General features: G+C 39.6%; 1 protein-coding gene and 1 long non-coding RNA gene across 5 annotated transcripts in view; one reads left to right on the top strand and one right to left on the bottom strand.

The window, feature by feature from the left end:
* Positions 1 to 2,544: 2,544 nt before the first annotated feature.
* Positions 2,545 to 23,523, bottom strand: part of HOXD3 (homeobox D3) — a 39,190-nt gene continuing 18,211 nt past the window's right edge. For 3 of the 4 annotated variants that reach the window (XM_043505375.1, XM_038421733.2, XM_043505376.1), the window contains 3 exons: positions 13,876 to 13,959; positions 8,715 to 9,269; positions 2,545 to 7,027 (listed from right to left, as the gene is read on the bottom strand). In XM_043505375.1, coding sequence (XP_043361310.1) covers positions 6,279 to 7,027; positions 8,715 to 9,210 — 1,245 coding nt within the window. In that variant the 5' untranslated portion in view covers positions 9,211 to 9,269; positions 13,876 to 13,959 and the 3' untranslated portion in view covers positions 2,545 to 6,278. Of the gene's footprint in view, positions 7,028 to 8,714; positions 9,270 to 13,875; positions 13,960 to 16,965; positions 17,291 to 23,523 lie in introns of those variants that run through there. The other variant, XM_043505377.1, reaches the window with a different exon arrangement.
* Positions 14,103 to 19,089, top strand: LOC122458134. The gene is made up of 2 exons (XR_006278015.1): positions 14,103 to 15,408; positions 18,158 to 19,089. It is a non-coding gene; the product is annotated as an uncharacterized LOC122458134 (long non-coding RNA).

Raw genomic sequence — 23,523 nt, 5'->3', positions numbered from 1 at the left:
TAACAAACACGGTGAAAGTTGTGCAGATCAGTTCTTCTGAGACTATAGAATATTTGCGGTGGCTTTCATTGTGTCTTATTATTGGCAGTCTTTGGAAATATAAAGAGACAGGAACTAAAATTGAGTGTCCTTGTCTCTTTTCTTCTTCTTCTTCCAGCTTATATTTAACTGCTCAGACATCTTTCTTTAACAGCAAGATCCTAGTTAGTCTGTTGCAGAATTTGAACCATAAGGCAGAATTTCAACAATTTGCATATTGCAGAATGTGGATCAGCCAGGGCCAAATCATGCTTGAGCTCAGCGGATTGAGTGGAGCTATTAGCATAAATCCGGAGAGCAAGATTGGGCCCTAACAGTGACCCTTTTTTGCTATATGTTCCTGTGTTCTTGTTTAATTCTCGCTGAATTAACTTTTGCTCGTGAATCTACCTTCCAATCAATGTCAGATGGTTTCCTTGGTTTTCCACCGGGCTGACTGAGTGCAAGGAAGTCTGCTTTGTGCGCTGGTTTATTACTTACAAACAATTCACTACCAGGGTTTTAAAATTAGCCCCCTCTATTTAGCCCCTTCTACATCAATAACTTTTGCAGGGTTTTACAGCGATTTACATGCCAGCTCTGCAACCCTGACCTTATTGGCAAACTCTTAGATAGATTTTTAAGACTGTTTTTGTTTTGCAGGGTTGTCTCCCTCCAACTTCCTCTTTATGTTGCTGCTGTGCAAATGATTTGATATTTATTTTACCCTGATCCCTCCTGCTATTTTAACTCCATTCGCCAAAACTTGCCACGTCCATCCCTTAGACCTGAATCCGTGCCAAATCTGCTGCAGCCTTTTCAGAGGGTTGCGAAGTCTGTTCCAGCAGTCCACGGGGCCTTAGCATTGAAAAGGAACGGCGGCTTGCAAGCCAGAGAGTGTGCAAACATAATGCAGGAGTGGCAGGATGGCTTTGAAAAGCCAGGGCTTTCAAATCTGGAGAGCTCCCGCCAGTTTTAGTGTGAGGCTGTTACTGATGCGTTCTTCTAACGAGCAAGCTAGGGAGCTAATCATAAATACATCGGAAGGAGACTCAGAGTATGATGAACCCTGCAACTGTAGACATTTTAGTGATGTTTCTAAAACAGATACAAGCGTCAGACACCGGTTATAAAATCATCTAGGGGGAAAATAAGGTTCCCCGCGTCACCTATATGAGATAACTGTTTCATGCATTCTTTCTTTTTCTATGGGCTTGCATTGTATTTTCCTACTGTCCATTTTAAGATGCACTACGAAATACAAACAGAAAAAAAGGGTTTCCAGAAGAAGAGGACCACGTGACAGACAGGATACCGGGATATAAAGAATACCACTTCCACATTTATTTCCAAACAACAATTTACAGGAATTGTGCCTATAAAATATTAAAGTAAACGACTTAGAGCTATTAGCACAGAGATTATGACAAAGTCCCCAGCCAAAAGAGTGGATATACAGATAGGTATTTCTCCGAGCTTTGTCAAATACAGATAGGTCATGTGGTGGTTTACAGAAATTTTAGTCTCCGGAATTTTTCTCTAACCCTCACCCCGTCCCCCAACCGAGAGGACATTTAAACTAACTAGCTGCTTTCCAGAAAAGTCTGCTGCTTTTGCAAGAGTCCCTCTGTTGAATGTGAGCTGTGTAGGAGCCGTATCAAGTGGGGCAAAGAGAATAACGCTTAGTGAAGGTGGTCAGTAGACATGCTAAATATCTTGCAGAGTGACTGGTTATTACCAGCCCGTAGAGCCTCAGACACCAATTCTTTCTCTGGTATAAATGATCTTTGCGGGCGGAGAGGGAGTTGATCTTTACAGTCCCTACATTCAAAGGCATTTGCTGGTAACGCACAAGGGGTATCTGTCTTTATTTTTCCATGATGTGGTTTAAAGGCAGGTTCTCTTTTTCTTTTAGCTTGTTCTGTGGATGCTAATGGAGTTTTCGGGGTCTAAATGGATGGCTGTGTATCAGAATAGTACAAACTAGTTACGTGTGCTCCGTGATCGTTCTCCTGTAGTTTTGTTGTGATCAGGACCCTGAGCAGTCTTTGTACCGATAGAAAATATTATTACAGCGAAAAGAGCATTAAGCATAATAAGTGATGATAAGCACCAGTCCAGCTTTTAAATCAGCCTCAGCATACAGGCATATCCCATTCAGTTCAGTGTTTCTATGACCACTGAGGTCGCCTAACTACAGTGTTTCAGAGTAGCAGCCGTGTTAGTCTGTATTCGCAAAAAGAAAAGGAGTACTTGTGGCACCTTAGAGACTAACAAATTTATTTGAGCATAAGCTTTCGAGAGCTACAGCTCACTTCATCGGATGCATTTTCACTACAGTGTGTAATTCAAAAAAACAAAAAACAAAAAAAAACACCCACCCAGAGAGGAGGAACTTCAAGGAGTACTTGTGGCACCTTAGAGACTAACAAATTTATTTGAGCATAAGCTTTCGAGAGCTACAGCTCACTTCATCGGATGCATTTTCACTACAGTGTGTAATTCAAAAAAACAAAAAACAAAAAAAAACACCCACCCAGAGAGGAGGAACTTCAAGGTGTAATTTCGGAGTTCTTTCTCCTGTGCACAGCTCTATTTGAAATGGTAAATAATAAGTGTATTATACTGGGCAGAAGGTTACCTGCTTCTTACATTCAAAAATAAAGGTACTTTTTAGCTCCCATTTATTGACTTCAGTGGGGCCAGGATTTCCCCCGGTAAGTTTTGCTACTGACTATATATGGAATAGGATCTGGCTCTAAACCTTTTACTGTAGTGTATTACTAATCTCAACAGGTCTCCCCAATCAAAACGCTTAAATAGAGGTCACAGTGTTTCTTCAGCTCCACACTAAATATCTTCCTTTAGCAGGAATTAATCCCTATCAAATTAATCGCCCCCCTTCGCTCAATGAATAACCCAGCAGAGATAACAGGCACAGTCACTGATTAGGTTCGGGTTATTTGTTTAAAACTCTCAGTTGCGCTGGTTGTTATTTTGAACGCCATTTTTAAACAAACAAACAGGAAGCGTTATTATAATGAACTCATTGGGGCCTGATCCAAAGGCAAGTGAAGTCAATGGGAGTCGTTCCATCGACTTCAATGGGCTTCGGGTCAGACTTTAAGTAGCCTGGCATACAACGAAGCCATCTTTGTTTCTTTCTCAGTAGCATGTCAGAAGGTGTTGTTTGGCCTTGCTTAGAAATGAATTTTCAGGGCTCGTGAATTGTCTGTGACTGTCACTGTACCAGGCGTTATTGAAATGATGCCGACAGGAATTGAAAGACCATCTTCAGTCTTCCTGACCTGGTTTGCTGCTCTTAGGCTATTGGTTTCGCGGGGGGTTCGGAGGGGGGTTCATTCCTGGAAATGAATGAAGGTTTGGAGCTTCACACAGCTCAGCCCTTGCGCTCGTATTTTGTTTCATTTAGGTTACCATGGCTCAGAAAACTAATTGCAGGCTCAAAGGGAACTGAATGCATGTTGAAAGTGAAAGCGGGTTGTATAATTTATGAAGGTTTAAGCTGCGGGCCAAGGAAAAGGAGGGCTTATGCCAAAGTGTCTCTCTCTTGGATTGCTGGTGCTTGTACAAACACTGTAAAAATGCCAACACTGTAGACAAGGTAACATTACTTCCCATAATTAGGTTGTGACCATGGGGTTCTATCGTAGTTACATCTGATTTGCCTCTACCAGAATAAGCCAGAAGAAACGGAATTTATTTATCACTTGACCCCTCTCCCACCTCACCTCCCACACACAACGGTCAGAACATTCGGAGAAAGAGATTTGCAAGCTTTGCCCCCAGAGATACAAAGATATGATATACCAGTGCTCACCGGTAACATTGTTTTTATTCTAAAGCAATTTCTTCAACCCCCTTTTTTTTAAGGGGAAGTGTATTTATAATCATTTCCCTGGTTACATGAATTTTAAATGAACTAATAATAATATAACCCAGCCCAGACACTATGTGAAGTCTAGCCCATAAAACATTAAACAGTAGACAACACTTGGATTGTAGACACCCGCAGACTCAGAAGATGCACGTTGAGTAACATAAGATACTATAATATGCCAACTGGAATACACTGATTATGCATTTTTTATTTATAGGCGGATGATGTGAAATATACTTTAGCCTGAAGAACATAAAACTAATCTACATGTACCAGTTCAGTTTTCATCTATTCCCTGCAAACTGTAACACAAAGCATTGTATTTGTATAATTCACGAATAGAGTTTATTACTATTTATTTTATTGATTATTTATTAAAAATATTAATAGCTTAACTCTGACGAAATAATCGATGTGTGTGTCATAGAAAACAATGGTAGGTCTCGAAGTAGTTAAAAAATGTCTTCGCTCAAAGTAGTTTATTCTGTTTTCTTTACAGATCTACAACACGTATATTCAGATCTGCTGGGATAAAAGTTGAAACTTCTTTTCTCAGCGTAACGTGACATTTTAAAAACAACACAGAGGGAAAACTAAATAATATTTCGAAGCATTGTTGTCCAGCGAACACAACGACCAGAAAATAAAGATTTCCCGTGTTGACCAGAACTCTCGGAGTTAAATATTTCTCACACTAGGAATTCCAGGTCTTGTCATCAGGGAATGGGGCAAGGGCGGCAATTACTTGTCAAACTAAAAAGTGATGCATCGGGACGCTTTTGCTGGGAATACAAAAGATCTGAATCTTAACTGAGCATTTTTAAACGCGGTAAGAATAACGTCTTCCTGGAGGGACATGTCTGGTTACTAACATTGCTAATGCCATTTCTACGTTTACAAAATCGTTGTAAATCCGGCAAGAGATTAAACACCGTTATGTAAATAAAAAGGAAGAAACAAGATGTTTGTTTCTTTTATGAAATATTCTGTTAATGGCAGTAAGATTTGTTTTCACAAGGAATGTATCAGTGTCTGCTACAGAAGATTACACGGATGGAGATAACTTTCCTAACTGAAAGCTATTGTGATCATCTCGGAATAGCTTGTTTACCTACTACTGTAGGTCAGTTTCTGCACTTAGCGGCTTCCTTTCATTTGTATATATTTGATTGTCAATTTTCTTTCATTTTTTTTAAATGCGCGAAATTAAGCTCGGGCTTCCAAAGACGTCTAAAAAAGTGATTTATGATTAGTATAAAGACAACAGTATAAATAACAAAGGAGACGGGCAGCTGCAGCACGGATTGCTATGGAAACCCTAATTAAATTATCACTATTAGACGGTTTCTATTTTTTTTGTTTTGTTTTTGCATTCTAAGCTTTTTCTATTTCAGATAGTTAGAATGTAATACCAACAAAATAGCCCACCGAATTAAAGTGTGCAAGAGATAGCGAATCAATAAATAAATGCCAACCTCTCGGAGGTTTTTGTATGTAGAAGTTTATCAGAAACAAAATGGCCGAGTGTTCCGCTTTGCAGCTTGCATTATTAAAACAGACACACTTCCAACTTTAGAAGGTGACTTATTTTTTAAATCTAAATAGATGTTCAAACGGCCCCAGACAATTTGAAATAAATACACTTTATAAAAATGCATAAGGGCTATTTGTGTGATGCCACAGTTTGTTTTACTCTATTAAAGACTTACAGTCTTAATTAATCCTTACATAAACTACAAACACCAGCCACTGTTACAACTGTTCAAAACTACTCTCTCAACTAGTTCAGACCAAATATACTAAATAGGTGAAATGCAATAGTCACCAGGGACCTGAATCAATCTCCCGAAGTTATGGTGAATAAATTCTACAAATATCCACATAAATACATTAAGACGAGGATAAATAATCAGGGATACAAAAAAAGTCTCGCTTAAAACAATAAATACATATCATTTAGTCCAATGCAATCCTTACATTACTGAAGAATTCATAAATTAACTTCTCTGAAATAAGTTTATATGCAGGCAAGATCCCATCGTTCACAATTGGTCTAAGAACACCTCAGCATGACGCGCTGCTACTACTAATTGATCTATAAGACTTACCTTCAAGTACATCATTACCAGATTATTAGCCCCTTGGTTTGCAGTATATTGCACTGTCATGCTTTAAACAGCTATAAAAGAAAGGATCCTTTTCATTGACTTATTTAGAGTCGCAAAAAAAGAACGTAGCTGTTAGGGGAGAGAAATCCACTAATACTGTTGGCACTCAGAGGAAAGTAACACTGTAACGTCAGAAAAGTGAGGTAATTTAAACGTGAGTACATTTCGCTCTCTCAATCCGTCCCAGTCCACTACAGATGCGTTAGTTTGGGTGCTTCCTGAATCCTTCCCTGAGATGTGTGATGAGAAGTAAGATCTGTGTATGTAGGATGAGGGTCACAAGGTCCATGGTGATGGTTGCCTGGGATCTGAGCAGCGCAGCTGTAGTCCACGCTAGCAGATGAAGGATGAGAAAGATGGCCGATATTGAACATTGGGCCAGGAGCTGGCATGGAATCAACAAAATTACCTCCGACATAAACGGGGCTGCCCTGCAAATTGGGATTGGCAAAGCCGCCGCTGCTTTGCATGGTGTGATGGTCATACTCTGCTCCCGGGTATCGTTTCTGCTGGGGTAAGCAGCTGCTGAGAGGCGCTGTGTAAGCAGCCAGGCCATACATGTTTTGCTGTGATTTGGCAAAGGATGTTGGCGAAGGAGCATCATAGCTAAGACTATTTACAGTTGGAAGCTGGCTGGAATATCCTACGTGATTTGGGCCACTTAAGGGTGGACTTCGGTCAGGGGACTGTCCTACAGGAGAGTGCATGATCCCTTTGGCTTTCTGGTCTTTTTTGTACTTCATTCTCCTGTTCTGGAACCAGATCTTTATCTGGCGCTCCGTCAGGTTCAGAAGATTGGCCATTTCCACTCTGCGTGGGCGGCAGAGATAGCGGTTGAAATGAAACTCCTTCTCCAGCTCCACCAGCTGCGCACTGGTATAGGCGGTGCGGACTCGCTTGGAAGCCGGGCCGGGGGGACTTTTATCTTCGCAGTTGTCTCCTGCCGAAGGAAGAGAAACAAAGAAAGGGTGATTCCTGTATAGACCCTGACACAGCAGCCCGCTAAGGACGGGCCAGTGCTCTAAAGATCGTTCTGTACAAACCAAACCAACACAAGCCACTGTCCCAGTTCCGACGACCCGGCTCTTGTCAGGAACTGGAGCTGTGTGCGTGTCCTGTCTATGCAGACTCAGTCACACCGAACCTGTGCCAGTGGTTTGACTAGAAACGGATCAAATCCCGTGTACTTTGGTTTTGCTTTCCCCTGCTCTCTTCCAAGGGTGTATATTTACCACACCGATGGGTAGTTGATGTAACATAGCCCTTCAGATATTACCAAACTGGAATTCAAAGTAAAATGAGACTTAATGGGCAGAGTACTGACCGTTGTAAGGGAAAGAGTGTGTCAGAGATTGCTGATGATTTCAGTATAACCCCCTTTCATATCACATTAATTAACGATGAGCTACACACTATTCCAGCTTTTATAAGTATGCCCTGAGTATGAGCACCCTGAGGTACCCTTGAGAGAGACTTTAGTGGCATCATATCCAAGTCCCTCTGTCCATGGGTCTCTCTCTCTCTTTTTTTTTTTTACTAGACTCAACTCCCGATTCTGTTCTCAATTTGCACAATGTCAAAACTCCTATTGCTTCAAGTGGGAGCAGGCCAGGCTACTTAACCCGGATACTTAATCCGAATTCTTTATCTGGATTCTGAAGCACCAGAGGCGGGGAAAGTCATTAGTAATGAGCAATAGTGGATAATAAAAGGGGTGAAAGTAAATTAGATATTGGGGGATTTCTGAATAGTCTCAATTTAGCTGAATGGAGAAAGAGGGGGAGGGATGAGGGGTCCCCCTTTCTTTTATTCCAAACCAGAGCAAAGGCCAAATGGCAGGATTTTAAACCAGCAGAACTGCTAGCAAGAGTAAAACAGACGAGGGATTGGCTTTATCTTTCAAATCAGAAGAGATTCTCCCATTTTTCCCATTACTGGCAAAAAGATTGGGGACCTTTCCAGGGATGAGTGTTAGGAGTACGGGTGGTATTCAGTGCTTGTGCTGTCTACATTTCTAAAGGCTCCTTACTAGAAGCCATTTCGGAGTCAAGGAGAAAGGGTTCAGAGTAGCGGCCGTGTTAGTCTGTATTCGCAAAAAGAAAAGGAGTACTTGTGGCACCTTAGCGACTAACAAATTTATTTGAGCATAAGCTTTCGTGAGCTACAGCTCAAGGGCAGATTGAAGCGTTTAGACGGAGGGCGAGGAAATGCTGTTTTCCTCTGCACGTCAGACGGGCTCGAATGGCCAGCAGGACTGTAAACCATAAGTCCAGTGGCCTCTCCCTGTAGCACTGCATTGCCTCCCCGAAAAGCCTCGATCAAAGCGCAGAGGACCGAAGCATCCCGCGAACTCGGGTTCTAAGGGACAGAGTTGTTATTTACAGTGAAACAGGCCCCCAGCTGCAGAGGACTTGACTTAGGAGCCCCTCACTCAACTATGCCAGAAGCCACAGAGTCGAGCACGTCAAAGATTTTAGGGGCACTCTTCCCTCCTGCTTCATTGGTCCCTGCCTCGCTGGGGAGGGGCTCTGGCCAGGCTGATCAGTGTGCTGCTTAGCAGAACCAGGTACAGCTGGACCTGGGGGGACGTGAAGGGGTGACCCCAGGGAGGGGAGCGTGCCGGGTACCTGAAGCGGCGCAGGTGTTTTTCTGCTTGGAGTTCTGCCGGGACTCTTTCATCCAGGGGAAGATCTGTTTGCTAATGGTGGCCGTGGAAGAGCTGGAGGAATTGGGGCCGCCTTTGGTTTTTTTCGGGGGGGCCGCACTGGTGGGGTTCGGTGGGGAGGAAGGCGGCAGCGCAGGCGGCTGCTGCTGCTCGCCTATGCCCGGGGGCTGACTGCCTGCTTGGCTGCCGCCGTTGGTCCGCATGCAGCTGCCATGCAGCTCGCTGCTCTTGTGGGTTGGGGCTCGGATGGGAGCCGAGCTCTGGATGGAGCAGGCGGAGCTCGGGTAGTCTGTGTCCAGGGCGGCTTGTGTATAAGGCTGGTGGGCCGAGCTGTAGCTGTAGGCGTCGGCTTTGCTGTACGTGTAGCCCCCGAAGAGCCCCGAGTTATCGTAGTAAGCGGTTTTCTGCATCTTGCTCTCTGGGATCGCCAAGGCCTGGGGACCCTGCTCAGATAACATTGACTAGGTCCCAGCAGCTCACGTGTTCGGCCAGGGCCACTCACTGCCTAGGAAGCCACCTATGGGGAAACAGCGAGAGACAAAAGAAACTTTAATTGAGAAGAACTGGTGTGATTTCGTAGACTTTAAGGCCAGAAGGAACTATCCTGATCATCTAGACTGGCCTCCTGCACATGGCAGGCCACAGAACCTCACCCACCGACTCCTTTCACAGGCCCATCACCTCTGGCTGAATAATGAAATCCTCAAATGTTGATTTAAAGATTTCAAGTTACAGAGAATCAGCCTTTTACTCCAGTTCAAACCAGCAAGTGACCACCGCCCCACATGCAGAGGAAGGCTGTAAAACCCTCCCTAGTATCAGGAAGGCAGACATCTTCTTTAGCCACAAACACCCCCTTACAAATACGCTCCCTCACATGCTTACATATAGACTCACATACACAAACTCATTCACTCATCCTACACTTTGACACTCAGACATGCAAAGATTTGGCTAGTATACAGATTCCTTTCAGACCCTTCATCTGTAAATTTCACACGCTTTCCTTTCAGATCTTTTATCTTTAAGAGAGAGGGAGACTATGGATTAACTTGACTGAGAAGCTAAACTGAACATAAAATGGGTGAAAAATACATTAAATACTTCTAAAAAGAATCCTAATCTAGTTGAATAGTCAGACAGATGCCTCAAAGTCTTTCTGAGGGGGTTCCTTCTTTCTCTCTAACCAAAAAGCATAGATCAAATCACCTAAGTGAACGGATAAGCATTGGGCCCCATCTCTTTAAAATCTGAACAGATCCTCTGATAATGGCGGATATAATGTGCGAACAATCGCCCAGACTTTAGGAACACATTTCAAGGATGTGCTTAATTTTCTCTTGTTCTAGTTTTTTTAAACTTTGAACTGACGCTTAATACGTTTACCTCAATACACCTGAACTATTAAAAATAAATGTGTTAGGCTTTCAGTGAAAATTGTGAGGGTACTTTGTCCCCCAGTATCATTCTGGTATAACTTTAGAGCGTTTAAAAATCCCAGATGTATGGAAATGAATTAACTACTGTATTTCTTCTGTGTATTATATCTATACATTTTTCCTTCCCTGTATTTCCCAGAATGTGTTCTAAAACCACATCTCTCTCTCTCTCTCTCGCTCTCTCTCTTGTTTTTCCGGCTGCACTGTCATATTATCATTTATTTTGTTATCATATATGTGTATATATTTATCCATAATATGCATGATTGGTGACCCTCCTATACCATTTTGGTATAAAAATTAACCCACCTCCCTACTTTCCCTCCCCCCTTTTTTTCTAGGCACGCAGGCGCAAAAGTGTGAAAGAGCCTCAGATGACATGATGGATTGAACCCGAATTAGAACCTGAAAAAAATAGAAAATTCCATCTCTATTGTAAATACTGCCTCTTTTTTCCTTGAAAGATTCCTAGGAAGTTAAAGTATAACTAACACCATTCAGTAACTTAAGTTTGCACTATAAAGAAAAACGCTTAGGTCAGCTACCCTATCTTAACTCTTTGATGAATTTTACCCTGCTCAAAATCTTTTACCCAACGGTTCATGTTAGTTATTGTCAATCGAATCAATCTGAGACCATTTATATGGTTTCTTTTCATTACAAACCATGTTTTGTTTATGTACTAGCATGCAAAACTTATTTCAGATTTCAGTATTTTCCTATCAAACTGCTTGGTCTGGAAAATGTAGCCAAATGAAAAGTTATCCATATAATCAATATTTTTGTTCGGATACAAAAGCTATATACAATTTGTTGAATGTAGATCTGTATTTTATAGCTTGCAAGATGGGAACTAACACGTAGTTTTGATAAATACTATAATATGGCTGCTACAACTTCTCTACTGGTACCCTTAGTATTTTTATGCGTTTTTTTAAAATTGCATCTTTTATCCCGTCTAGCAAAATAAAGTACGGAATATTTCACCTGACAATGTGGCCTGTATTTGAGAAAATCTCAGGCGTCTTTCTTCATTGTATAAACGTATTAACATATTACAGGAAAGTGGTTCTAAAATATTAAAGCAGTCTCTGTTAATTGTTATTCTTCAGTCAATATTTATGCAAAGCTTTAGTAATATGTTACCTTTAATTTTATTTGTGCTGTTTCCCCAATAGTAATTTCTATAACTAAGTAGCATTGGCATTCTTTCTAAAAATTACCATAATTTCTATTCTGAACTAAGATAACGAAAATTCGAGGTCACTTTAAATTGTTTATTCTGCCATCTCATCTTAAATACGGCTTCACCAGAGGAGTTCTTTTCTTTCATCAGCATGGGCTGATAACTCTTTGGGAAGCTGGTAGGGGCAGAAAAACTGCGGCTTCGCCCCAACCCCATCCTAAAGAGTGCAGTAAACAGAGGCCTAAGAAGTAATAAGAGAAGATTATTGTGAGCGCTAAGAAAATACAACGATCCAGACTAGGCTATTTATGGTTTAAGTGTCTTTCATAATTTACTTTTTGCAAATAATCCACTCAATTAATAATTTTCTACCTTTATCATTTACATTTTCAGGCATAGTCTGGACTGAAGCATTTTGTTAACACAACACAGCATCGTGCCTATTTTTTTATATACAAAATAAAATATAATCCCCAAAAGAATACACAGAGTCTTAAGAAACAATATTTCTGAAAAACTGTTAAAAGCCTTATTTCTTTTCTGAAATACCAACTACTTGTGAACTCTGCTTGAACCTAAAAAGGAGGCAATGGGCCATAAATCACATGGACAATGCTCAACTGTTTGGTGGCTCATCTTTTAGATCTTTTTTTTTTTTAAATCTTTACACGTTTTGACTTTACAAGCGCAATGCATAAGGCGATGTTTTTGTATGCAACACCAAAAGCACGGTCTCAACACTTCTTGCTTTGGCCAAAGACAGTCTGCAGCAAAGTAACCTCCAAATGGTTTGCTAGGGTTGTGGGGGGTGGACTGAAATGCAGTAGGGCTAGGCAACCGCAAAGTATCCATGTCTGTGTTTCGAGTTTCCCTTCCTACTATCCCGAGAGGTTAACCTCATCTGAACCGTTATACATTACATATGGTAATGGGGCTCTTTGTCCTGTCTCTGTTTTCCAAACGCTTGGAAGCTACTACTCCTCATATAGTTATATCTGGAAATCGGACTAGATATAAGAGATGCAGGATTGTTAGACAAAATACCCGATTCTTCCACTTACACACCCCCACACACCCCCACGTGTGTGCACAAAATACAACAACCTCAAATGTTGACAAGTTTCCAGTCTCACAATTGTGTTCGATCCGACACCCAAACATATTCATATTAAGCAGTTCTCTACTAATACTTCCACTACACTTAATTCTGCTTAGGATCAATATCTAATATGATACGGAATAAATAACAGGCAGTAAGAGCGGCCAGTGGAGTGGTTATTAAGCAGCCGGAGCTCTCACGGTGCATATCAATGCACCTGTCACTGTGGTTTGTAACAAAATTTATGACTGCTAGTACTATGGCAGTAAACGCTTCAGTAAGGAATGAAAAGGAAAACACTTCTCAAGACCTAGCACTTTCAGAAGGGTAAAACAGGCTACGCGTAGGAGGAAGACCAGCAAAAGAATTCCCTACTCCGCAAATTTTCCTTATTTGCAGCCTGGAAGGGGACATATATATAAAGTAGTCAAATAGTTTCCTTCTTTACTGCGTTTCTGTCAGAGCACAGACTATTTTCCTTCACGTTTCCAGGGACTTTTGAACCCCTCTCTGCTTATCTGTTGTTATTGTTTTTACCCCGCTTCCCCACCTCCCCCAAATCACGTTCTACTAATGGTCTTTGGATTTGCTGGAATATAGTTTACCAAACGGACGGATAGACTGCAACATGAAGACTTCCAGGAAATTAACTCTCCCTCCCCCCAATTTTTGTGGGGGAAGAGTGACTGATGTAATTTGGCCATGGCTGCCACTGATACTGAAATGTATTCGTGTTATAGATTGTACACAATGGCTCACAGAGGGAGCCGCGTTTTAATAGGTATATGTTCTGTTTCTCTTCCAGTGATTTAAGACTCTGTGGGCCACCTGATAACATTGGTAAATCAGGATCATAATGTTGGTCTTTCTATCTGACCGATTTCAGAGCTCTTCTGAGCGAAGCAGAGGTCTTCCTGAAATATTGTTTTGGAGCTTTAATATTACTATTTGTAACCAGCCTTTGGTACATAAAAGCAGCATTAAAATGTTACTGGCTTTTAAAAAGCCCTACTGAAGATGGTGACAAATTCCCATTTGTTGGGAGCAGGATCGGTCCGAATGTGGTTCTATTAAATGCTTTTTTTTGTTTTCCATTGGTGTTTAAATAGGTTTAATAATGAGCTACTTTAAATGGGGCGACAGCATTTTAAATAATGTTATTTAGGTGAAATAGCTTTTACAGTAATAACATTCTTCGTGTTTGAAGTATTGGGTTAACGCTATTAAACAGTAATAGATTTGAAAATCTATCATCTGGTACCATGTTATGTATGTTAGCTTACACTAGAGAGATAAACTTTCAAGCATTTTTGTTCTTTACATATGATAAATTATCCGTGGCAACTACTTCTGTAGAAAGAGAGGTGACAAATCTATAGAGACAAAAATAAAAACTCACCACACTTATGTTTTTTCTTGATTTTTGACTTTAACTCTTTTTGTAGGATCTTCGGATTCCTTTGGATAATCCGTTGGGACGTACCTGAAACAAAAGTGAGAACTTTCAGTGGAAGCTGTTTTGTTTTGTACTTCCTCCTTAATAAATATCGTAATAAATTCACGCCTTTTATGTAGCAATTCTCTCTGTCTCCAACTCCACATTAGCTCTTTTACTAGACCGATAACAGGTGCTTCACATGTATTTACTGTACTAACAACACTTTGAAAAGAAGCCTATGGTTTTTATACGATTCATCGGCAAAACTTTATAGAGGCCTTGTTCGACTTTTCCAGACAATACAGTACATACAGGGCGTGAGTCTAGCGCTCCCGTAATCAGAGCCCCAAAGCTTTTTAACCATTTGGCGGAACATTTGATAAAATAGCTCCAACTCAGATCGAAATAAAAAACAGTTCCACATTCTCATGGCTTCTTTAATGCTTCCAGCACCTCCACAAGTTACTAACGTTCTTTGCCTCTTAGGGGAAGGAAGTGCAAACATGGCAATTATGAATTGTAACCCCCCCCCCGAAAAAGGATGTAAATCCATCTAGTGCTGTACAGTGTAAGTGATAACTGCATGCATTTCGCATGGGTAAGGAAAAGCATGCACAGGTCCAGCCATCACACTAAGAAGAATGGAAATTTACTAAAAAGACCACAGCGCCATTACCACGGCGCTCATACATTATGTATAGCTGTGGTTATCTCGGGTTTGTCACACCAAGAAAAAACAAGGCACAGCACTAGTGTACCGATCTGCCACCCCCGGCTCTGATCTACGAATTTAGGAAAGAGGTATAAAAATCCAGTTGGAACTACCTTTTAAATTCCCTATTTAAGATACATAGAAAACTAAGATAGAAACTTAGCCCGCTATACATACACAACAAATATTTGTGGATCAAAATGAACATTTTGCATTTCCTTCTGTAATGTGTCGACTAAGGAATTTGAGAACATTAAGAGTGTCTGAAAATCCCCCACAAAAAAGCCCAGGTCATTATAAAGACGATATCTAGCAACCATAAGCCTTTGAAATGACCTTTGGCTTGTAAAGCAATAACTCACCACTTAATGAACAACCAACGGAAGCGCCTCCAATAGTTCACAACATAACAGAGCTTGCAACTTTCCACCAAATCTTCTCTGTCCCTGTCCAAACCCAGTCTGATGCAGCATTCCCCCTCCAATTCACCTTAATTTATGCTGGCAAACTGGAGTTTGGGAAGTGGAGCTTCATGATTACACACGATGTTCTACCAGGTTCCTGGTCCAAGGCCTGTCCCGGTAACGTCTTATATAATATATTCCCGTGGGCGTACGTCAACTTTAAGTGCTTTATTTTTTTTTTATAACGGAGTTCATTAGAAATAGAATAGTACGTTACAGTGTGTAAGAAGAAAGCATAAATTCGGTACCCCTTAGCTCTTGACCGGAGAGATCATAATATTGTTATCAAGTCATTGTTATCCGCTGTTGATTAATATGGTAAGTTTTCATTTTGTGTCTAATTAATTATCGACTTCTGATCCTTTTTGCAGCAGCACTTCAGCAGTTCAGTGATATCATCCTTACTCTAGACAGGGGTTACTTTGCAACCAATTTTGCAAAGATATATTTTCTACACTAACGGCGAGCAACATCCGAAATTTGTATTTCTAAGCATCTGATGCTTAAACAGGTTGGCTTTATACCATCTTACCGAAGCTTCGTCAAAGAAATAGAACGGAGCTCTGATAAAAAGTTGCCAGGGATAAATCTTTAGAACTATTCAGGCATGGACCCAATATAGGTATTATTGAAATTTTAGGTGAAGTTATAAGTGAGTGCTTCCATCGAGCCAAATGAAATGCTGTTTGCAGTAATTGGATTCAACTGACTAACTTGGCAGGCCAGCAGCTTGGAGGCATCCAGCTAAGAAAAATGTTCCCTGCCTTTAAGTTCTGATCGAGCAGAGCACACGCAATTGACAAAACAACTTTCTTTCAGTCTTTTCACTGTTCTACATAAATATAGATGAGCATCTAAAATGAAGGAAGATTTGCCTAAGAGACATAAAGACTTCGGTTCAGATTTTGTCCAGCAGTACCTTATTCTGAGTTTCTGGTACCCAACACAAAGGCTGGATGTTATATTATGCTCATTTCAATAGGTATAATCGGGAAAGATCTTCCATAATTCATACATTTTAAAAGGTAGCAAGTTATTTAAACCAATAACTTTGCATTTAGTAGGAGGTCTGGCTATTTTAAACAGCAAAAAGTTGAGTTAAGGTTTAAACATATTTCTGTGAGATCCATTTACTTTTACTAAGCAAAATAGGTATGAAATTTGTTTATATTTTATTGGTTTTAGACCCCAAACCCTCCACTAAATATTCCCTCGCTGCACACGCTGTCTCATTTATCAGTTGATCAAACTATGGAAATAGATTTAAAGAAAACGTCTTGGTGTATGAATAGCAAATAGTACTTCAACAGCATGTGTGACTGAAATAAATAAATACATAAATAAATAAATAACCAGTAGCTCAGATAGAAATACAGCATCAGATGATAAGTATGAACCGAAGGCTAACCAAACGTGAAGTATGTGAGTGGATTTGCGAAGAGCATTCAAGAAACCTTATGTGGAGGCTCCCTTACCGGTGAATTTATTTCAAATCGTACGGTAAAGATCAACCCGGCTACACCCTGCCCAGCAGTCCAAGTCAGCGAATTAATATGATGCTCTATAGTATTTTGGCAGTGACAGTACATGACAAAGTTTTTCTTTTTATTTGTTCAATTGTCATTCCATACTTGAAACCACCAAAAACAGGTCCGGGGCAAACATATTCTCCTGAACATTTGTAAAATGTTTCGTTTCCAAAAAAAAACAACCATATAATTATGATGATACTGCTATAAACGCAGATGGAAACATATTTCTATACATATTTTTCAGTCAGATCACAGATTACTAACAAGTTATATTTAGTCTCTGACTAAAGGCGATAATGCAGATCTATGGTTAAAGGTTCCATTTTGTCATGCAATTGCTTACCTGTGTATCAATTTATCATAAACCTAGGCTCCTCGGTCTCAATATCTGTGCTTGCAGTTGTTAGAATATATCCTTCACCCTTTGTCTGCAGACAGTACTGTCCTAAGCCTGATCTTGCGGTTTTACAGACATTTTCATACACCAGTATTCCCGATAGAATGAAAAGAAGTTCAGGCTCAACTACCAGTAAAAGAGGGCGAGTGGAGATCGGAATCTGTTGTTATTGTTGTTGTTGTTTTGTTTTTAATTCACTACAACAGTCCTTGGCAATCAACCCCACGGAATAAAAGTCAGCAATTGGCCGGCGAGTGCTTTGTTTTGGTTTTAAATCGTGCGGCCATTTATGATTTTTTTTTTAGAAGAGCAACAGAAACCCTTTTATAATCAGAAATATAGGCGCTGCCATAAAATACAAGCATATTTGTTCACGTGATCCTGAGAGCAGATTGTTCTGATTGAGGCTGGAACTTTCACAATGTCCGTCCTCTCTAAACCCCCCAGAATACACATGTCTGGGGGTATTACACAGGGATCCAAAAGCACCCATAAGCTTCACGTGAAAGCAAGGCAGCAGTCCAATGCAAAACCGTCTCACATTCCTGGGTTGTATTATTGTTTTAGGTACCAAATGGCAACAATTCCTTCCCGACGTGTTATCCCCTTTGGATAAAGTGATCTTTTTGGTAAAGTACTTTGAAGATCTTCTCTTCCTAGATAAATCAAGCATTCTTAGAGCTTTTGGACAAATTGAACTACCACAGCAACCCTTCAGTGGAAGGATCCCTTAGTCCATAATCACTCTATAATCACTATTATACCAATCTTTTTTCTTTGTGGGTAAAACAAATACACAAGATATTAATTTGAATGGTAGCTTTTTCAGCCATTACCGATCAAATACATTATTAAATCAAAAAGAAAAGGAGTACTTGTGGCACCTTAGAGACAAACAAATTTATTAGAGCATAAGCTTTCGTGAGCTACAGCTCACTTCATCGGACACGGCTGCTACTATGAAACCTATTATTAAATCAGAAATTTCCGATAGAAGATGAAAATAATGTTTGGATTTTATGTAACCAAAAATATGGTTTAATAAAATCGCTGAAGCACAAATGTACACTACAAAGCTGTCTGAAATGTTCTAGGTTTTACTAGTATGCATTAATCTTTGTTTTCTCCTTCTCTATAGGAGGAAATATTTAGGTAAACTCGGATTTTCCAGATTGGAAGACTAAAGAAGCCTTAGAAAAATCGCCTTACTTTTCTGTTTGTGCACTGAGTCTGATCTCTCTCTCTCTCTCTCTCTCTCTCTCTCTCTCTCTCTCTCTCTGTATGTGTATATACATATATACACAGAGAGATAGAAAAAGCACTATATGTATATATGAATACCTGTACATGTACACACAGAGTTAGAACACTCTTTCTATATGTAATGAGTACATACAAATGTCCTGAACAGCTCAAAGTCTGTAAAAATGTATTTTAGTTCTTTTGTTTGATTTTCTAAGGTGTCTGTAGCTATAAATACACCACATCTAATCTAGGATCTACTAAGATTTCATTACCATCCAAAGCATGGAGATCTGACAGTAACGTATTACCTTACAATACTACCCTTAAGTGTATTGTAACATTTATCTAAATTACTTTGCTTTTCCTGACTTTGCAAACAAGTTATAAAAAGATTGCAGTCCAGTTACTGAAGCACGCGTTCAGGGTAAATTATTGTTTAGGATTCCGGATTTATAATCTTGTATTTCTTGGAAATGATGTACTTGAATCTTGCATCACGTAAAAGTCAATTGTTCTTTGCATCATTTTTGTCAGCCATATATTTCACTATCAGTGTACCTATCTATAGATCTATCTGTATATATATATATATATATATATATATATATATATAGGATAGGTTCACACATTTTCTAATAACGAAAATCTCGTTTGCTCGTTACACAAAAGTGAAAGTGCAAAGTGTACCATTAATCAAGTAAAGATCAAGAGGAGGGATTGAGAAGAAAAATCTCCCTTTTTATGATTAATTTGTAAATATCTCTTAGCAAAAGTCACACGCCACCGGCGGGTTCATTTAAATTATACGGCATAAACATAACAACAGCAACAAAAACAAAAATTAAGACATTGAACGGGGACCGCAAAAGCAATAAAGAAGTGTGAAACTCCAGCGATACTAGGACTCAAGCTTTGAGTGAATTTGTCTCCAGTAAAGGATCTGAAGACTTCTTCAGTCGGAGCATATGTTCATAGAGCAATAAAACAGAAAGATTTACAGTCTTCGCCCGCCCCCCAGCAGCCTCGCACCCTTTCAGGAATTACTTACGATGATTTATAACAACAACTCTGGCAATTGTCAAACTGATCAAATATCCCAGGCTATATGTAGGAATAAACGTTATTATTAAAGCGTTTCAATTTATGTTCGGGGCCATGTTACCGCGTGGCTTTATGAAGTTTGGTTTCTTTCTGGGCAAAGAGGATAATATAAACTTCATTGATGAAAACAGAGAAGTTATCGTGAAGCAGCAAAGCTGGTTTTTAGTCACCACCAACGCGCATACGCGTTTGTCATCTTTGAATAATTGAATTAATGTGTTATTGTTTGAATGTATAATTCATAACAGAGGAAACTTTGCCTCTGTCCTGCCACCGAAACGGAAGTCATAAAAGCTACAATCTGGGTTTTTAGAAATTACTCCAGCGAGGGATAATAAAGAATATCCTGTTCGCAGAAAGTATTTCCAACTGACTATGGGGTTTAACAGAGAAATCTCAGCCTTGCGGTCTGTGTTTTATAGGATGGGGAAACATGGTTTCTATATAAAAACTGCAACCCTCAATTTTCTTTCAGCGTGGACTACTGGTTCAAAGTTCTAAGAGTGTGTGTCTCCCGCAAAATGACCCAAAGACTGGGGGCTTTTCGTAGGGTTTTTTTTTTCCTGTTTTCAACATCCTCTCCCCGCCCCCCCACCTCACCCCCGCCACTCACTCTCTCTCTCTCACACACACACACACGAATGCTCTGCTAATCATTTCAGATAGAAACCGAAAAGGACCAGATCAAAACTGGGCATTTATCTGACAAAAATAAAAATAAAAATAAAACCTTCCCTTTATATAACGGTAGCAGTAATATCGGGGGAGGGGGAGAAGCAAGCTCGGAATTCATTATCTGCTGCTTAAAACCTGCCTTGGGTAAAATTTCAACTCAGTTTTATAGCCTTCTATTATGACGCAAAGAAAAATTTACGACCCTTGCTTGAAAAGGAGTTCAGGGCCTTTTCTCACCATTTTAAGAATGGGCAGCAGATGCCCTGACAGCCAGTATTGTTCCCAGTAAGACATAAGCAACCAGTAAATCTTCTCCCATTTCACCCCACATACAGCTCTTAGTAAACCCTTTCCTTTTCTTTTGCCTTCTTGTTATCTCTACTTATACACGCACTCACACATAAACAAAGAGAGCCTTTGCCCAACATCGTAATTTTTCATAAAGTGTAAATCTTTTTCTCTGAATCTATGGTCACCACACAAGCCTAGATCAACTTCTGACTATTGCATGGTTCCAAATCGGGAAGCAAAGGGTCCTATTTGTCAAGCATTTGACAGCTAAATTCATTAAGGATTAAAATATGAAGGAATAAAAAGTAAAATGTTTACATACCAAGCTTCTCTTTTTCGGCTGCTACCGAAGATATAGGTGCTCAGGGAAAGAGCCTGCACCGTTTGTATATTATATTCTTGGGATCTCTTCAGTTTTCAAGTCTGATAGAGTCCTTTGCTTGGCAGATTAATGACGACTCCGTGTTTCTTAAGGGACGTGCTGAATTAATTATTTCGCAAATCACGTGGTCAGGACTTGTAGAAATCTATTCTTATCATCTTCCTTGCACTTTGAATTCTGCCTGTTATGACTGTTCCTAGCAAGACCGTTTTGGTCTATACGGTTACAAAAATCAGGGGGGAAGGATAACCAACATGGCCGTTGGAAGCTCTGTGGCTCTGCATTAAAGGTCCCTATTTACTGTACTGTACAGTGAGTGGTGTTTGCTATTGACTCTGCCTTTGCTCCTCATTCTTACCTTAACGACTAGTGGTGATATAATATACAGAATTGTATTGATGTATTGATAGTAACAGGAGGAGCCATTAGACACAAGAGGGTCAAAGTATAATCAGAAAATGTGTCTGAATATTTAAACTTAATGTCTGGGTACTTAAAAACACACATGCACGCACATCGTCCCCCCTGCATTCCATTGTATTCAAAGCACAAGCCTTATTTATTGCATGATGTTCATTTCACATTTCAAGAGGGATAATCTATTTTTGGACTCATGCCTTGGCCACTCTTCAAGAAAAGATAAGTCATATGTGACATATATCTGTGCTAAAAATAGTGCAATCGACCTCTTGTAGTAAGAAATTGTTGTCGTTGTTGTTTGAGGTGCTTATATCAAAAAGAAAGGAGGAGTCTGCTACAGGTTTATAGGAAAGTTCAACACTCTACATTTGTCTTTTATTTGTGTCTTATTGAGATCAGCTGAAATAATTAAACCTACTTCTAATTTTAAAAAAACCTATCACCTTTCACTCCAATTTTTAATTTAAAATTAATTTATTTAATCACCCACCTAAAGTACACGCCACTTGTGTAGGTTTCGAGGTAACTTCAGGTGTGGTTTCTTAATACTTACCAAGCGTGTATGCATCCGTGAATCATTTAAGAATGGCTTGTTAAATGTAAAACATTAACAAATGGATGATGGGCACTTTAACTGCGGCCTGAATGTAAATAGAAACTTCAGTTTGTCCCAAAGTCACACCATTCTAGTCAATGTCATTAGAAAAACTGTTCAAAGGGACAGCTGGATATAATACTTCGGGATTATAGATAAGCTTCCATGTTTTTATTATATTATGCAGGGGAGGGCCTGTATGATTAGAGAATGGAGATACATATGATAAGGACAATTTGGCCAAGGTACAAAACAGAATGTGTGTTTCTCTACACCTTTTATTATTTCAAATATATATGGAGGACTTACATCAAAACTACAGGAGACAGTTAGTATAAATAATACTTTAATCAATGGCAGCAAAACATCGATAAAGTCCATAAAAAGATTCACAGGCTGACAGATATCACAGTATTGTTGGACAATGCATTCTTATAACAAAAGATTACACAACATTGTATCTGTGATAAGCAAAAAGAAACATCTTTACTTCTTAAGCTATATAAGGTAACCTCTCCGGAGAGTTAAAAACACTTCTGCCTTTTTTATGGAGTAAAACGGGGGATAACAGCAAATTAGTATTTGTAGTCATCCTTACACAGAAATTTACATCCTTGAACCTTCAGAACACGGCAGAAATATAAATAATATATTTTGGTACGCTGGTGCCTCAATTCAAGTATTTTCAGAGTTTACTAATGTGATTGTAACCAAGTAAACTTAAACTCCTGCTCAAACTGGACTAGTAAATAGGATTTTAAGAGCTGTGTCTGAACCAAACATTCGTCCAGAAGATATTAACATTTCAAAAGACAATGGGTCAACTTCTACTCTCAGATATATCCTTGTTTTACTTCAGTTACTTCAGTAGATTTCAAAAGGGGAGCGGGGAGAGGCTGCACCTGAGAGCAGAATCTGACTCTTTCACTTTAGGTATTCATCTCAACCTAAAACATACAAAACAAGAATTTGTTTCTTTGAGCAAGTTACTTTAAAGAATATTACACAAAGGAAGCCAAAGTTGTGGGCTTCTCCCGCAAAATAACGTCTGCATGGTTCACAATTTGCTCAGCATAGACATTAGGTAAACAATAGCAGGATTTATCTTAAATCAGACTAACCGTGGCTTCTTTTTCAGATTAATTTTGACAGAAAATACATGATTTGTGACAACTGTGTAGAGTTAACCTTGATTTTAAAAAGAATTGCTTTCAACAACTTCGAAACTTGTCTGAGGAAAGCCCTTCCCAAAGGCTGTATCTAACTGCTCTCCATGTTAGAAAAAAGGAAGAGTAGTTAGGGTCCAAAAGGTTAAGGGTTTAGAGGTCACTCTTCCCGGCTGAAATACAGCTAATCGAATAGAAAATTTGTCCTCTGGATGAACCTGTTTCTGCAATTTAGCCGAACTTCAGTAAAATACCTTTTCAGCTTCTCAACGTGAAAGCTTCAGAAAAAGAGACGTCTTTACTATGTATGAACCCTGTGCTTTTTGTATTAGAAACAATGATGCGAATAATGCAGGAATATCCATCTTTAATATCACGACGTGGAGATTCAAGTATGGCCATGTGCAAGTCTGAGAACTAGTCTAACCCTAAGGAAGAACAAAGAATTGTCTCCAGGCTCTAATACAAAAGACCAAGGCTCGTAAGAGACTTTACTGAATTCTAGGGATGAGCAAAGGGCAGAAATTAATCCCTGACCACAGTTAATTTTCCCAACTAAATTATTTTTGAAGCTCTTGCCTTTTTATTTCTAACCTATATTAAATCATTTTTCCTAGTGTTTTCTCAAG

The sequence above is a fragment of the Dermochelys coriacea genome, chromosome 11 (assembly GCF_009764565.3).
Source record: "Dermochelys coriacea isolate rDerCor1 chromosome 11, rDerCor1.pri.v4, whole genome shotgun sequence".
NCBI classification, from domain to species: Eukaryota; Metazoa; Chordata; order Testudines; family Dermochelyidae; genus Dermochelys; species Dermochelys coriacea.
This window is presented reverse-complemented; position numbering and strand designations above follow the sequence as displayed.